Consider the following 15,879-nt stretch of genomic DNA (forward strand, 5'->3'; position numbering starts at 1 on the left):
TTTGGGTCCCTGGGCTGTTGCTGTCCAGAGAAAGAGCCCGCAGGAGAGGCCATGGGGCCTCCCCAGGCAGCCACTGAGACAGCGCTGGGAGGGCTATGCTTGCTAGTGATTCACTTCGGTGGGGGTGGGGGTGAGGAGGAGGGCAGAGCCTCACCTGCAGGGCCAGGGCTGCCCTCTCTGGCCTCGCCCCAGGCAGAGCCCACTGTTTGCACTGGGCTCAGGGAGATGGATGGCCTGCCATACCTGTCCTTTCTCTTCCATTCCTGCCCCACCTGATGGCTCAGGAGATCAGCCAGGCCTGGGACCAGCAGCCAGGGGCCACAGCCTGCATGGTGAGCCAGCTGCAGAATGTCACCGGGGGCTCTGTCCTAGAGAGAGGGTGTGCTGGGGAGGGGTGGGAGTGGAGAGACACGAGCCCGGACTTGTCTCTCCCACCTCTTCCCCTGGATCAGACCAAGGAAGAACTGGGTTAGACCCCTCCTGGCCCAGAAGCATGACTGTCCCAGCCCCACAGCCCTTCTCAAAAGGATCATTCCTTCCCACCATGTCCGGAGGAGCAGTTCTGTCCCTGGGAACAAATGCCATGAGCCTGAATGCAATCGATCAAACAAATAGGGTTTATGCTGCAGGAGAGAGCTGTTGAACCCCGCCTGGCAGCTAATGAATGAGCTCATTAGGAGACAGGTGTGTGGGGAAAGGAGCTGGCCTCCCAGCTCGGAGCTCTGAGGATGTCCAGAGCCACACTTGGACCAGGTGCTCTTCTTGTAGCAGAGCGGGCAGACCCCTGAGGCCTGGCTGGAGAGGGTCGCCCCTCGCCAAGCTCCCCAGACTCGGTCATGTAGGTCTGACCCTCCCAGAGAGTAGCCGTGAGGGGGCCCCTGCCAGTCTCCTGGGGTGCACCCTTGGCTTGCGGATTGTGGTGGGAAGGCAGGGGGCGGGCATGTGCCCAGGCCTGGCCATGGGCATCAGAAGCTCAGTGTCCAGGCCCCTGCCCTTGGCCTCTGGCTCTAGGCAGTGCCCTCCCCTTCAGTGAGGCCCTGGGGAGCAGGAGGCCTTGGGAGCCTCAGGCTGGTCTCCTCACCTCAGAATGAGGCATCTGCTCAGAGTCTGGGCTGCCATCTTCCCCGCCTTGGCACTTGGAGGTTCTGCTGGGGGTGGGGAGCCTCAGGCCCCCAGGTAGACCTCCACCAGGCCTCCCACAGAGTGCATGCGGTAGAAGACCCCCAGAGGCAGGCCGAAGTTGACGATGGCGAACCATATCTGGTAGCCGTAGAAATCCTTTTCTAGCCCGTTCTCAAACTCTGGGTGTATGCCAAATGCAGGCATCATCCACAGCTGGGGGAGAGGATGTGCTGAGTTAGGGAAGGGCTCTCCTGTGTCCCAAGGCACTCAGTTCAGGGGAGGCAGCCCCCAAACCTGCAGCCCCTCCAGTGCCACCCCCACCTCCCACTCAATCTTCTTCTAACCCTTGGGCTTTCAGCATGAGCTCTTCTTTCCCCCAGATCTGTCGCGCCGTAGTGCAGAAGGCCTTAGCCATCCCCAGCCATCTCCGTGAGCTTGCCTGTGGCCAGCCTGAACTTCAGATGGGTCAGGAGACCCCAGGCTGCTGCCACGTGTGGGGAGAAGCAGGAATTCTCAGCGCGCCACCTGCTCTGTCAAGCTGGGCACCCCCACCCTGTACCCTGAGCTCGGGCTTCACTCCTCGGCTAGCTACTTTTTATTTTTTTTATTTATTTTTTTGAGACAGATCTCACTCTGTCACTCAGGCTGGAGTGCAGTGGCAGGATCACAGCTCACTGCAGCCTCAACCTCCTGGGCTCAAGTGATCCTCCCACCTCAGCCTCCCAAGTAGCTGGGACTACAGGCATGCACCATCATGCCTGGCTAATTTTTATTTTTATTATTACTATTTTTTAAGAGACAGAGTCTCACTCTGTCACCCAGGCTGGAGTGCAGTGGCACGATCTCGGCTCACTGCAACCTCTGCCTCCTGGGTTCAAGCAATTCTCGTGCCTCAGCCTCCTGAGTAGCTGGAATTACAGGTGTGCACTACCATGCCTGGCTAATTTTTGTATTTTTAGTACAGATGGGGTTTACCATGTTGCCCAGGCTGGTCTCCAACTCCTGGCCTCAAGTGATCCACTCACCTCAGCCTCCCAAAGTGCTGGGCTTACAGGCATGAGCCACCGTGCCTAGACTAATTAAAAAATTTTTTTTTGTAGAGACAGGGTCTCCCCGTGTTGCCCAGGTTGGTCTTAAACTCCTGGGCTCAAGGGATCCTCCTCCATCAGCCTCCCAAAGTGCTGGGATTACAGGTGTGAGCCACTGTGCCCTGTCATTTCTGCTAGTTATGACCCCCTGCCCCCTCCTACCTTCCTGTCCAAATTCTACCCATTCCTCAGGGCTCAGATCAAACCTTCACGAAGCCTTCCTTGGCTACGCAGGCCCACAGTTCCTTTGCTGAGCTCCTAATGCACTTTAGAGCCAATTTATTCTCTGCCTGGAACGGAGGTTTCATTTCTGGGGTATGTTCTCAGTGCATTGAGTGCTTGGAGTCAAACAACCCTGAGTTGTCCCAGCCCTGCCACTTACAGGCTGTGGGTACTTGGGCAGGTCCCATAACCTAAGCCTTAGTTTCCTCCTCTGTGAAAAGGGACAGCAATAGTGTCTGTTGCATGGAGTTACTGTGATGATTCAATGAAGTATAGAGATATTGCATGGAAAGGTGTACCTGGGACTTCCACCAGAAGCTGGGCAACCATTATCAACATCTTCCACTAGGAGTGTCTTAGAAAATCAGGTACTTCCTGATCTCTTCCTTTGACTGAATCCAGGGATGATGAATTCAGTGGTGTCTTCCCAACTAGACAGGAAGTTTCTGGAGAGCGGAAGTCTTACATATTTGTTTGTGAAGAGCGCTTAGCCAAGTGCTTGGCACATTCATTCATGCCAGGCACCCTGTAGGGAACTGGGGGGACACTCTTAAGCAGCATCAAGCTAGATGAAAAAAGATGTGTCCTTGATCCATCCCTTCCTGAGTGAGGCTTTCTGGGTCTGCCTGGCCACCTCTATCCCCCAGGCCCCTTAGCCCAGCCACTTACTGTGATATTGCAGATGATGAGGAAGAGTGAGATCTCCTTGAGTGCCCGCTGCTTCCAGTTGAGGTGGCTGTAGGAGTGGATGTAGGCCAGTGAGGCCCGCTGCAGGCCCTGGCCCAGCTCTAGCAGGGAGCCTCTGCGGGGAGGCTCAGCTTCCTGCTTTCCTGCCAGGCCCTCGGGAACTGCCTCCCAGAGTGGGCACCGGTGCAGGCCCTCGATGATGAAGAGGTTCTGAGCGATGTGCTGCAGGATGAGCAGCAGCGAGTAGGCCAGGATGAGGCGGTTGAGCAGCTCATGTGGGCGCTTGGCCACAATGGCCACGATGGAGAAATAGGCGATGCCCATCTGGCCCAGTGCAGCACCCATCAGCAGCACCACATCCAGGCTGCGGGTAGGGTTCTTGACTGTGTCCAGCTCTCGCTCCTCCAGCCCGTGTATGGCTGTGCCCGCCAGGCACGCCAGACTCATGGTGGGCAGCACGGCCACATAGAAGGCATAGTACAGGGTGAAGTACTGGCAAGCAATGGCAGGGCCACTGGCCTCGATTTGGAAGAGCACAAAGACGCACACACCTGCCAAAAGCACCAGCAGGCCCAGCAGCGGCCCAAAGATGGCCCCGTGCAGGTGGAAGGCTGTGGTGCCAGGGTGGGCACCTATGTGGGGTGCCACGCGGCGGCCCACGTTCTTCCACATGACAAACAGCACAGAACAGCAGATGAGGCAGTACTCAGTGCTGAAGGGGTAGAGCATCAGGAAGCCCCTCCGGAAAGCTTCACACGCGGTGGCATTGAGGCACAGACAGGTGTTGGTCTCATTGCCTGGGAGGGGGGCAGGGTGGGAGGGACAGACATTCAGGCAGGCCCTGCTCTGAGGAAACTGGCTACACAGATACCTCCCATTCCCTGGAATACACCAGAGCTGCAAAAGACCCAGCCGCTCATTTTACAGATGTAGAAACTGAGGCACAGGCAAAGAAATCACAAATCTCGCAGAATGGTCATTCTTTTTCAAAGGAATTGAAGACTTCAGATGCCAAGCTTATGCAAAGCATTAAAAACATGATGCCAGCCAGGCACAGTGGCTCATGCCTGTAATCCCAGCACTTTGAGAGGCCAAGGCAGGAAGACTGCTTGAGCTCAGGAGTTCAAGATCGACTTGGGTAAGATGGTGAGACCTCGTCTCATAAAAAACATGGCTGGGTGCAGTGGCTCACGTCTGTAATCCCAACACTTTGGGAGGCTGAGGCAGGTGGATCACCTGAGGTCAGGAGTTCAAGACTAGCCTGGGAAACATGGTGAAACCTTGTCTCTACTAAAAGTACAAAAATTAGCTGGGTATGGTTGCACGTGCCTGTAATCCCAGCTACTCAGGAGGCTGAGGCAGAAGAATGGCTTGAGCCCGGGAGGCAGAGGTTGCAGTGAGCCAAGATTGTGCCATTGCACTCCAGCCTGGGTGACAGAGCGAAACTCCATCTCAAAAACAAAAAGCAAAAACCAAAAACAAACAAACAAACAAACAAAAATTAGCCAGGTGGCACATGCCTGTAGTCCCAGCTATTTGGGAGGCTGAGGTGGGAGGATCACTTGAGCCTGGGAGGTTGAGGCTGCAGTGAGCTCTGTTCCCAGGACTGCATTCCACTCTGGGTGACAGAGTGAGACTGTGTCTCAAATAAACCAAAAACCGAAACCCCAAAAACCCTCACATGATGTCTCTGGTGCCAAATGTCACCTCCACAGATTACTTCCTGGGCTCAAGGGAAAACCCGTGGCTGTGACAGTGGAACCCAGCGATCGGCCTTAGCAGCACTCAGTGTCAGGTCATCAGTCATTAGTACCTTGCCATCGCTGTCCTTCAGAGCACACAGCATCACCTGGAAGAAGCTGGGGCCGAAAATATCTAACCTGAATCTAATCAAGATTTTGTCCATACTTCCCATTCCAAGGAAAAGTAGGGGAGAGGGATGCGAGTTACACACTGCCAGGAGGAAGCAACCTGACAAGTCTCAAGGTCATTGGGAAAACACCAATTTAGACTTAACCAAATGCATTGCATGTTTGAACAAACCATCTGTAAAAGACATTTCTGGGGCTAACTGGAGAAAGTGGGATATAGATTGATTTAGAGGATAGAATGAAGTTAAAGGATTTTGTTAACAATTGTATTAGCATTGTGGTCATGTGGGGGAACACATCTCTTTTTAAAGAGATGCACACTGGGTCCGGCATGGTGGCTCATGCCTATAATCCCAGCACTTCGGGAGGCTGAGGAGGGAGGATCATTTGAACCCAGTAGTTTGAGAGGAGTCTGGGCTCAGAAATTTTTTTGTGAGACTCCATCTCTACAAAAATTTTAAAAATCAGCTGGGTGTGCTGGCATGTGCCTGTAGTCCCAGCTACTCAGGAGGCTGAGGTGGGAGGATCGCTTGAGCCCAGAAGTTTGAAACCGTAGTGAGCTATGATTGCACTACTGCACTCCAGCCTGGGTGACAGAGCGAGACCCTGTCTCAAAAAGAAAAAAAAAGAAAGAAAAAAGAAAAAAAGATGCATACTGAAATATTTTGAGATATAATGTCATGATTTCTGTAATTTAAGTACTTCAGCAAAAATTAAAAATATATAAATATGGCCAAATGTTAATAATTATTATGCCTAGGTGATGGGTATGTCTTGTTCTTCTACTTATTTGTAATGCTTGAATCTTATTTTATTTTATGACAGTTTCACTCTTGTCACACAGGCTGGAGTGCAATGGCGCGATCTCAGCTCACTGCAAACTCTGCTTCCCGGGTTCAAGTGATTCTCATGCCTCAGCCTCCCGAGTAGCTGGGATTACAGGCGCCCACAACCATGCCTGGGTAATTTTTGTATTTTTAGTAGGGACGGGGTTTCGCCATGTTCGCTAGGCTGGTTTCAAACTCCTGACCTCAGGTGATCTGCCTGCCTCGGCCTCCCAGAGTGCTGGGATTATAGGCGTGAGCCACTGTGCCCAGCCTTGAATTATTTTATAATATCAAAATCCATGATGTCACTTGGCAAAAATTCTCTCTTTGCACAGCTTTTCTGAGAAACACAAGCAGAGTATATAGAATGCTCACAGTACACAGGAGTGTCGTGACTGATGCAGCGGGTATGTGAATGTGTGGATGTGCTGGGAGGGCTGGGCTGCAGGGTGTGATGGTGATGCCACCTGGGGTGGGGTGGGGCATGTACATACAGGTGTGGCTCAATCCCACAGAGCAGTGTTCCCATGTAGGGTATGGGATGCAGCCTCTAGGATAGGAGGTGAGGCATGTGGGACAATCTTGGGAGATTTTTTCTGCCCAGAAATCTTCCGTCCTACCTGATTGATAAGGCCAGGCACCTAAAATTGTACTAGGAAGATATTCCTTTCAGCCCTGGAGGCTGTTGAGTTGCTTGCAAGTAAAATGCAAATAGCATGGGTGGGGTGCATACCTGAAGGACTTAGTGGCTAGCTGGGCCAGGATCAGTGGCTGGCTTGCTGATGGCTGGCTGGACACCTGGAGTTGGGTGCAGGGCGTCAGCACCTGATGGGGTGGCATGAGGACCACTGGCAAACTTCAGTTTTCTGTTGATTCCTAATCTGGCCTCTAGAATTTGCTCCCAACTCTATAGACCTACCGAGCCTCATCTGTTTTAGAGAGTGTAGCGTGTGTGTGTGTGTGTGTGTGTGTGTGTGTGTTTGTGTGTTTCAGGGCAAGGAAGACCTGGTCTCCTTTCCATACCTGTGGATTTTTCCATGAGGACGCCAAGCTCAGCTTCGATCTCTCGGTGCATGGAGTCATTGGTAACGGCCAGAACCCACAGCAGCAGGTTTGTGGCCAGGGTCAGCATCAGGCCACACCTGGGGGAAGTGCCACACTCTTCTCACACACCCTGGCCGGCTCCCCAGGCGCCAAACCCTCACCATCCGCTGTTGGTGGGGCAACCCCTCACTCCCTAGTGTCACGCTGGCACTAGGACACAAGAGGCAGCCCTGGGGCCACCTAGGACACATCCCAGACTAACCTATAGCCCCAGGGCCACCCTGACCAGGGAAGTGGTGGGGAGGACAGAGAGGCCAGAGGGTTTGGGAGGGAGAGAAGTCTTACCTAGTGAAGTTGGTCTGGACCTGAACACAGTCTTTGCAGTGTTTCCAGAGCACCCAGGTCTGAAAGAGACAGGGCCTTGAGCCCGGGGGCTGGTGGAGGTGGTGGGACCGCAGTGTGAGTTCCTGGGGCGCATGTGTGTATTTACAGTGAAAGACACAGGGAGAAAGACTGGGTCGGAATCTTGGCTCTACTGCTTCTTGCTGTGTGGTATTGAGTCAGTGGCAAACCATCTCTGAGCCTTAGTTGCCTCAGCTGAGAAAAGGGACCAAAAAGCCCACCCTTTGGGGAAATGCCTTCTTGTTGGGGGAAATAAGACAGTGGGAACGAAGCACGCAACACAATGCCTGGTGACAAGAGAAACCTAAGAGGAAGTTGGAGATTGTATTCTTTCCTTTTTTTTTTTTTTTGGAGTCTCGCTCTGTTGCCCAGGCTGGAGTGCAGTGGCGCGATCTCGGCTCACTGCAAGCTCTACCTTTCGGGTTCACACCATTCTCCTGCCTCAGCCTCCTGAGTAGCTGGGACTACAGGCGCCCGCCACCACGCCCGGCTAATTTTGTTTTTGTAGTTTTGGTAAAGACGGGGTTTCACTGTGTTAGCCAGGATGGTCTTGGGTAGTCTCGATCTCCTGACCTTGTGATCCACCCACCTCGGCCTCCCAAAGTGCTGGGATTGCAGGTGTGAGCCACCGTGCCCGGCCGATTGTATTCTTTTTTTTTTTTTGAGACAGAGTCTCACTCTGTCGCCCAGGCTGGAGTGCAGTGGCATGATCTTGGCTCACTGCAACCTGTGCCTCCTGAGTTCAAGTGATTCTCGTGCCTCAGCCTCCCGAGTAGCTGGGACTACAGGCGTGCGCCACCACACCCGGCTAATTTTTGTATTTTTAGTACAGACAGGGTTTCACCATGTTGACCAGGCTGGTCTCAAACTCCTGATGTCAGGTGATCTGCCTGCCTCGGCCTCCCAAAGTGCTGGGATTACAGGCGTGAGCCACTGCACCCTGCCGAGATTTTATTCTTAAGAGAAGGTTTGTGCATGTAGGGAGTGTGTAGCCAGGGATCTGCCTACATACGCATAGGCAGCTGGACTTCTAAGTGTCTACATTCGGTGACACGGTGTGTGTGTTGATGCAGGAACCCTTGGGTATGTGTGGACGTGGACACTTGTGTGAGGGGCGTGGTGTGTGTGCAAAGACCCTGGGACATTAGGTATTTGCTTGTGTGGCTGTTCCTAGGCATAGGTAGTGGGAGGTGTGTGCACGGCATGGGTAGATAGGGTATGTCCTCGGTGGTGTGGGGACGGGAGAAGCCTGTCACCTGGACGCCGATGAAGACCATCTCGATGACAGGGAAGACAAGGTCCAGCTGTGACTTGCAGCGGATGTGGCTCACATCGTAGCCCACTCGGAAGATGTTGAGGCAGAAGGTGCAGCTGCCAAAGAGCACTAGGGAACCTGGCCGGAAGTGCGGGCGGGCGTTGGCACCTGCCCGGAACCGGCTCTCCCTCCCCACCCCTGCCCAGCCCCCCAGCACCTTGACACTCACCCCGCACCCAGAGGGGCCCCGCGTGGGGATCTTGGTAGAGCACGGCGTGTGGTCGGCGGGTGGTGCTTGCCACATAGTAGAGAAGCCAGAGCAGGGAGAGGACCTTCAGCGTGGCCAGCAGGATCGACACGTCACCCAGAGTGACGGCCACCTTGTTGAAGATCATGCTGCAGATGAAGGCCCCACCCAGGAACACCACATTCAGGGCCAGGAGCCCCGAGAAGAGTTGCCCGGCCTTCTGGGCCTGTCGGTCCCGCCGCAGCAGCAGGGAGAAATGCCTCACCAGCCAGGACTTCTGCCGGGGCCGGGTGGCGGCCGCTGTCTCCTTGGCCCCCACATCCACTTGGTTCTCCTTCTCTGGGGCTGCTTCAGTCTCCTGTGCTTCTGGAGAAGGCATGGGTGTAGACTCCGCAGGGGCTGGAGATGGAGAAAGGGTCCTGGGTTAACTGCCAGTCTGTCCTGGGTTCAAGTCCACCCTGCCCCTAACCTCGGTGTGACCCAGGGTCAGCTATGCGGCCTCTCTGGTTGGGACATTGGAACTAATAGCAGCTGCCCCATCTACCTTACAGGACCTGAGGAGGTTCAAACAGACCAGGAGACCCTACGGAAACCTCCTGTGCTGCACATAAACACGGGGAATTAGTTTGACTGGTGTGAGGATCATGTCCTCCCTCTCAACCCCACTTCCTGACTTGTGCCTCATCCTAAAGTCAGCATCTGCCTAGTGCCTGGTCAGTTTCCAGGGCTGTGACTTTTTGCCATGAAAAGGCAGCGGTGTCTTTCCGCCTTCTGGTAGGACTTTCACTTCTGACACCAGGAAGGGCAAGTTGGTGGCCTCTCTTATTCTGACCCTGATTGGTTGGGAAATGATTGCCTAAAATGTTTTGTAGAGAAGCATCCTGAGGCTGTGTCTGGGCTTGGTAGGGAAGAATGGTGTGATCTGAAACAATACTGTATTATGGGAACTTACAAGTACCTATATGGTTACTTTTAAAATGTCTAGACCAGCAGTCCCCTCGCCAACTTTTTTGGCACCAGGGACCAGTTTCGTGGAAGACAATTTTTCCATGGATGGAGGGTGGAGGGATGGTTTCGGGATGAAACTGTTCCGCTTCAGATCATTGGGTATTAGATCTAGGGGTTCCTAGATCCCTCGCATGCGCAGTTCACGATAGGGTTTGTGCTCCTGTGAGAATCTATTGCCACTGCTGATCTGACAGGAGGTGGAGCTCAGGCTGTCATGCTCCCTCCTGCTATGCAGCCTGGTTCCTAACAGGCCATGGGCCGGTACTGGTCCGCAGCCTGGGGACTGGGGACTGCTGGTCTAGATTATATCCATCAATTTCACAATAGGCATTTTCTGGGATGAGAGTACTGGGATTGGGAGTAGCAGACTTTTTAGCTTTACTGTTATAGTTTTTTTAAAAAAATTAGCACAGTACTTATGTAATTAAAAGTAATTTTAGGCTGAGCATGGTGGCTGATGCCTGTAGTCTCAGCACTTTGGGAGGCTCAGGTGGGAGGACTGCTTGAGCCCAGGCATTCAAGACCAGCCTGGCCAACATAGGAAGACACCGTCTCTACAAAAAAAAAAAAAAAAAAAGTAAAATATATGTGTGTGTGTGTGTGTGTGTGTGTGTAATATATGTATTAGCCAGGTATGATGGTTTATGCCTATAGTCATAACTATTCAGGAGGCCGAGGCAGGAGGATGGCTTGAAACCCAGAAATCGGCCGGGCGCGGTAGCTCACGCTTGTAATCCCAGCACTTTGGGAGGCCGAGGCGGATGGATCACGAGGTCAGGAGATCAAGACCACGGTGAAACCCCGTCTCTACTAAAAAATACAAAAAATTAGCCGGGCGTGGTGGCGGGTGCCTGTAGTCCCAGCTACTTGGAGAGGCTGAGGCAGGAGAATGGCGTGAACCCGGGGGGCGGAGCCTGCAGTGAGCCGAGATTGCGCCACTGCACTCCAGCCTGGGCGACAGAGCAAGACTCCGTCTCAAAAAAAAAAAAAGAAACCCAGAAATCAAGGTTGCAGTGAACTATGATTGGGTCACTGCACTCCAAGCTGAGTGACAGAGCAAGACTCTGCATTTAAACATAAATAAATAAATAAAATAATTTTAAAGTACATTAAAGGTTTAGGGGAAAGTTTCTGGGGTTGATTTACAATGTCTGCTGAGAGCTGGGACAGGCCTGGACCAGCACCGCTGCCATTCCCTTGACTTTGAAGGCACTGACTTCCATTTCTGTGCCTCTCCCCCTGTTCCCGGAAGTCCCACGAGTGCCTGGCATAACGTAGGAAACACGATCTTTACCCTCCTCTTTTCCTGAATGTCTCCTGCCATTTCCTCACCTCTCCCAAGCATTCACACAGGCCAACCACTTCGTCACCACTTGCTTAGATTAGATTTTGGGCCATCCAATGCCTGCAGCTCTGAGTCCAGCATACTCTCCCCACTGGACACTCCTTCTTCCTGGTGGGACTGAAGTGCTGTTGAGGGTGGGGATGGTTCCGCTGCTTCTGGGTGCTCTCCTGGTGGGGAGGCTGAGCTGACCCAGAAGGCTCCCTAGAGACGCCCTGTTCTTCCCAGGCTCTTCCTTGGTCCTGTCACTGTCCTTGTGCTCTGGGCTCAGGGTTCTAGGTGCTCACTGCTCCTATTCTCTTGCTTCCTAATGTCACAATCTCAGAGTGACATCTCCATCTCCACAACTCCTAGCGGAGAACTGGGTGTCGTTTTTGCCTCTCCCCTCATCCCTTACATTCTCGTAGGCCCCAAGCTTGTTCATTCCAGCTCACAAGTTGCTCTTAGATTTTTATTATTTATTTTTAGAGCTAGGGTCTCGCTCTGTCACCCAGCCTGGAGTGCGGTGGCACCATCATAGCTCACTGCAACCTTGAACTCCTGGGCTCAAGTGATCCTCCCAATTCAGCCTCATGAGTAGTTGGGACTACAGACATGTGCCACCACCCTTGGCTAATTTTAATTTTTTTTTGCAGAGACAGGGTCGCATTATGTTGCCTAAGCTGGTGTTGAACTCCTTGCCTCGAGTGATCCTCCTGTCTCAGGTTCCCAAAGTGCTGGGATTACGGGTGTGAGCCACCATGCCTGGCCTGGATTTTTCTTGACTTCAACCACTACCTAGTCTGGGCTCCCTTCCTCGCTCTCTTGGACTGGTCTCCTTGCCCAGAGTGCCTCTCCCCTACTGAAAGTCCTGCAAAGGCAACTAATTGCCCTCAGTATAAAGTCCAAACTACTGACACAGCCTGCATGGCCTCTCAAAATGAGAGGTGTATGATTAGTATGGGCCTGGACAAGGTTCCAGGTTCTCTGTCCAAGGCAGGGTAGCTGCTGCTGCTTCCTGGTCTGGCTTCAACTTACCCCTCTAGCATTGTCTGCAGACCCTACTCCCCTCTCCTTGGGCTACACCATCTTGCTGCACTTCCTGGAATGCCCCCAGTCTTTGCCCACCCCCTATCCTTTGCCTTTAATCCCTACCCCTTTTGCCCCTTAGGTAATTCTAGCTTGTCCTTCAGGACTCGGCAGAGACCCCCCCTCCTCTCTGTGGCCTTCCCTCGTCAGCACTCCCACCTCACCCCACGCTGACCACCCATCATCCTCTGCTTCCATTAGCTGCGTTTTGCTCTGTCTCTCCCTTGAGACCCCGGGCTTCAGGAGCTTCAGATGTGCCCTCTGTGCAGCACCGGAAGATCCTCACCATATCTGGCTTGAAAATGCAACCTCTCCGAGCTCCCATTCTCCCCTTGTCATATTCTCCCATTCTCCACCTGCTCCATATTTATACCTTTTGCTGTTCTCTTCTGGGGCAGATGGAGCACTAAAACTTGAGCCTCTTTTCAAGTTTCTATAAATGATTTTCTCTCCTTTCCCAGTCCACTCTGTCATCCTTGCCCAAGTTCTGTCTCCTCCCTCTCCCACCTCCCCTGCCGTACTCAAGGCACCTGCCTCCCACACCCACCCAGGCCCAGGTAGAGAGCTCTGCATTTCTCCCATGGTCTCCTGCCTCCTGCCATCCCTCCTGAACACTGCTCTTCTTTCTGCCCCCCCCTGCCTCCCGCCACTTGCTCATCCTCCCCACCCACCTGGAAAGCCTTCCTCTCTGCCTAAGCCTTCTGGTGCTACTTTGCTGAGGCCACTCCCCTCTATTGAGAGTAGGTGTGCCCTGTTTGGTGTGCAGTGGGTGTGGCTGGCTCCCATTAAGGCCTGGAACTCCTCCAGGACAGAGACCAGGTCCTGCTTAACTTGGACCCCCCAAACCTAGTGCAGATGTGACATTCACCTAGTGTTTGCCCACTGACTCTGGCATCTTTTGGGGGAATTTTCAGCACCAGAGACCCTTCCCATTGAACTGTTTCCAGGCTGGCTGGGGAGGAGACTCCAGATGATATCTTTCCCTCCTAAGCTCCCCCACCCAAGTTGAGCAAGGCTGGGGCTCACCAGGATGCCTCCCTGCTCCATATCTCCCAACTCTAACTGCTCTACTTCACCTTCCTCAAAACCCGCACCCTCTCCGCCAGCCCCCAAGCAGGGTAGATTAATGATCAAGAGCTCAGATTCCAGCAGTTATTACCTCTGTCATCTTAGACTACTGAGACTACTACAGAGAGCTACTTAGACTCTGTGCCTCAGTGTTGTCATCTGCAAAACGGATACACAACTATGGAATAGTAGCTGGTGCGAAGTAGATGCTCAATAAAGACTTCCGGAACGAGGCTGGCTGCAGTGGCTCATGCCTGTAATTCCAGCACTTTGGGAGGCTGAGGTGAGCGGATCCCTGGAGCCCAGGAGTTGGAGACCAGCCTGGGGAACATGGCAAAACCCTGTCTCTACAAAAAATACCAAACAATTAGCCAGGTGTAATGGCATGCACCTGTAGTCCCAGCTACTCGGGAGGCTGATGTGGGAGGATTGCTTCAGCCTGGGAAGCTGAGGCTGCAGTGAGCTGTGATTGCGACACTGAACTCCAGCCTGAGGGACAGAGTTAGACCCTGTCTCAAAAAAAAAAAAAAAAAAAAAAAAAAAAAAGGGGATTAGTGCCGAATAGGGGCTTTGTCAGAACGACATGATTTAATACATGCAAGAAGCACGGGTAGAGAGTAATTCCGGTAATGCCTGGCACCTGGAAAGCTCAGTGTTGGCTATCTCTGCATTTCCTTCCCGTTCTTTTGAGGTCCTGGAGAGCTGGGAAGGGTCGGGACTACTGGTGAATTTCAAGGGTGGATTTTATTCAGACTGGAGGCCTGGAGGGGACACTGGGGGACAAGGTTCCAGGTTCTCTCCCTCTGGGGTCTTTGCCCTGACAGTCTCCCCCGTCTCCCACCCTGGAGTCCAACCCTCCAAAGGCCGCTGGAGTGGGCCCTCAAAGGAGCGAATTTGGTCCCGGGCTGGGCAGGGGGCAGGACTGCGCATTTTGGGGTCTCGGGCAGAAGGCCAGGGCAAGGGCACCTGGAACTGACAAGCAGGACTCCGCCGCCCCCTGGCACGCCCCTGGGCACGACGCCAGCCCAAGGGAGGGCCGGGACGCCGGACTGGTTTGTGGGTCTCGGTTGGAGTGGTGATGAAAGCGGCGGAGCCGTCGGGCCCGGCGCCTGGCCCAGGAACGCAGGGCCGGCTCCGAGGAGGCTGCTGAGTGCGGGCGCCCTCGGGATTTCCTTCAGAGCCATTTTTAGGGACTGTGGGGCCGAGGGCAGCCGCTTCCTGCGTGCCCCAGACCGGGCGTCCAGACAGCCCCAACCAACCCCACACCCCGGGCCTCCGCGCCCACTTTCTGCTGTGTGGACCCGGCTGAGAGGAGCCGCGCCCTGAGGCCCTCTGTGCCCCCGGGGTCCACGGAAAGGAGTAGCCGCGAGGAGCCCGGGTTGGGGGGCGGGTGAAGGGGCCGGCCTCGGATCAAAGGGAGTTGACCTCTCCACAGTCACCCCGCTTTCCCGTTCCAATCCCTGCAGCCCCTACTCGTGAACCCCTCTTTTGAGGGCGTAGTATGTGCCAGTGTCTGGGGTGCGCAAGCTGGGAAAGTTCCGTCGGCGCTCCTGGCTTACCTGAGGCCTGGAGAGGCATCGCCGCGGGCTAACCACCGACTGCGGGCGCTGAGCGGATCGTCCGTCCAGGTGAGACCGATGCCCGCGACGCCCTACCCCAGCGGGACTGCGCAGCCGCCGCTCGGGCTCCGCGGCCCATCGATTTTTCTGTTGACTTTGGAAATCTCATTAATCCCTCGTTAATTACCCTGCCGGGGGCTCGGACCCAGAGGGTGCAGCCAATTGCGAGGCAGCTGGACAAGCGGGCGGGGCTGAGGGCTGTGCAGGCGCGGGCCTGCAGGGTCTCCAACTCGCAGCCAGCCCTCGGGTGGGGTGGAGAGGGGTGCAGTGTTCTTAGGCCCGCAGTAAAGAGCTTGCGGGATTCAGGCCTCGTTTTCCTTTGGTGATCAAGCTGGGAATGGACGCCCTCCCTCCAGGCCTGGAGTCGCTTTTTCCTGTACCCCACCTAGCCCCAGGCCAGGAGGCCGCCTCGCAGGACCCCGTGTTTCCCTTAAGTCAAACCTGAACTTGGTGGGGAGAGTTGGAGCACAGCCCCATTCTGACAGGGGAGGAGGCCTCCTCAGCTCCACCTGCAGCCTCTGAGAACTACTCACCTCCTGCTGACAGGGTCCAGGCACACTTTCTTCAAAGTCCCCTGAGCTGCAGGTGCTGCTGTTCCCATGATCTCCCCCAAATGCCATCCGCTCCATGGGTCCCGCCCAGCCCTCCCTCTCCCAGCCCTTCCCCTCCCTCTGCCTCTGCATGCTCACCACCCCCTTTCACTCTTCTTCTAACTGTGGAGCCTCCTTCCCATCTCTCTGCTGTCTTCCCTCCTAAGCCTCTCTATACCCTTTGTAGAGTAGAAACCCTAGGGCTTAGGGGAAGCTCCTAGGGGACCTTCTGGGGCAGGGGGAAGTCAGGGGAGGCCCAAGTGGTGAGGATCTGAGACTCCCAACTCCTTTTAAATTAGAACTGCCTTGTTTATATATATATAATTATTTTTTTTTTGAGACAGAGTCTTGCCCTGACTCCCAGGCTGGAGTGCAGTGGCATGATCTCGGCTCACTGCAACCTTTGCCTCCTGGGTTCA

The 15,879-nt window shown here is 54.2% G+C and overlaps 1 protein-coding gene across 2 annotated transcripts; it reads right to left on the reverse strand.

Annotated features, from left to right (window-relative positions):
• Positions 1-595: 595 nt before the first annotated feature.
• Positions 596-14,949, reverse strand: OTOP3 (otopetrin 3). 2 transcript variants are annotated; one of them, XM_055241155.1, is made up of 7 exons: positions 14,844-14,949; positions 8,748-9,131; positions 8,520-8,656; positions 7,207-7,265; positions 6,841-6,959; positions 3,102-3,916; positions 596-1,335 (listed from the first exon to the last, which is right to left on the reverse strand). In XM_055241155.1, the coding sequence occupies exons 1-7, from the start codon at positions 14,947-14,949 to the stop codon at positions 1,165-1,167; spliced, it is 1,791 nt and encodes a 596-aa protein (XP_055097130.1). In that variant the 3' UTR covers positions 596-1,164. The 2 variants fall into 2 exon arrangements, with proteins under 2 accessions (XP_055097130.1, XP_055097131.1); XM_055241156.1 differs by having other exon boundaries at positions 8,748-9,164; positions 14,811-14,853.
• Between the last annotated feature and the right edge of the window lie 930 nt (positions 14,950-15,879).

Source organism: Symphalangus syndactylus, chromosome 14 (assembly GCF_028878055.3).
Source record: "Symphalangus syndactylus isolate Jambi chromosome 14, NHGRI_mSymSyn1-v2.1_pri, whole genome shotgun sequence".
Classification (NCBI taxonomy): Eukaryota; Metazoa; Chordata; class Mammalia; order Primates; family Hylobatidae; genus Symphalangus; species Symphalangus syndactylus.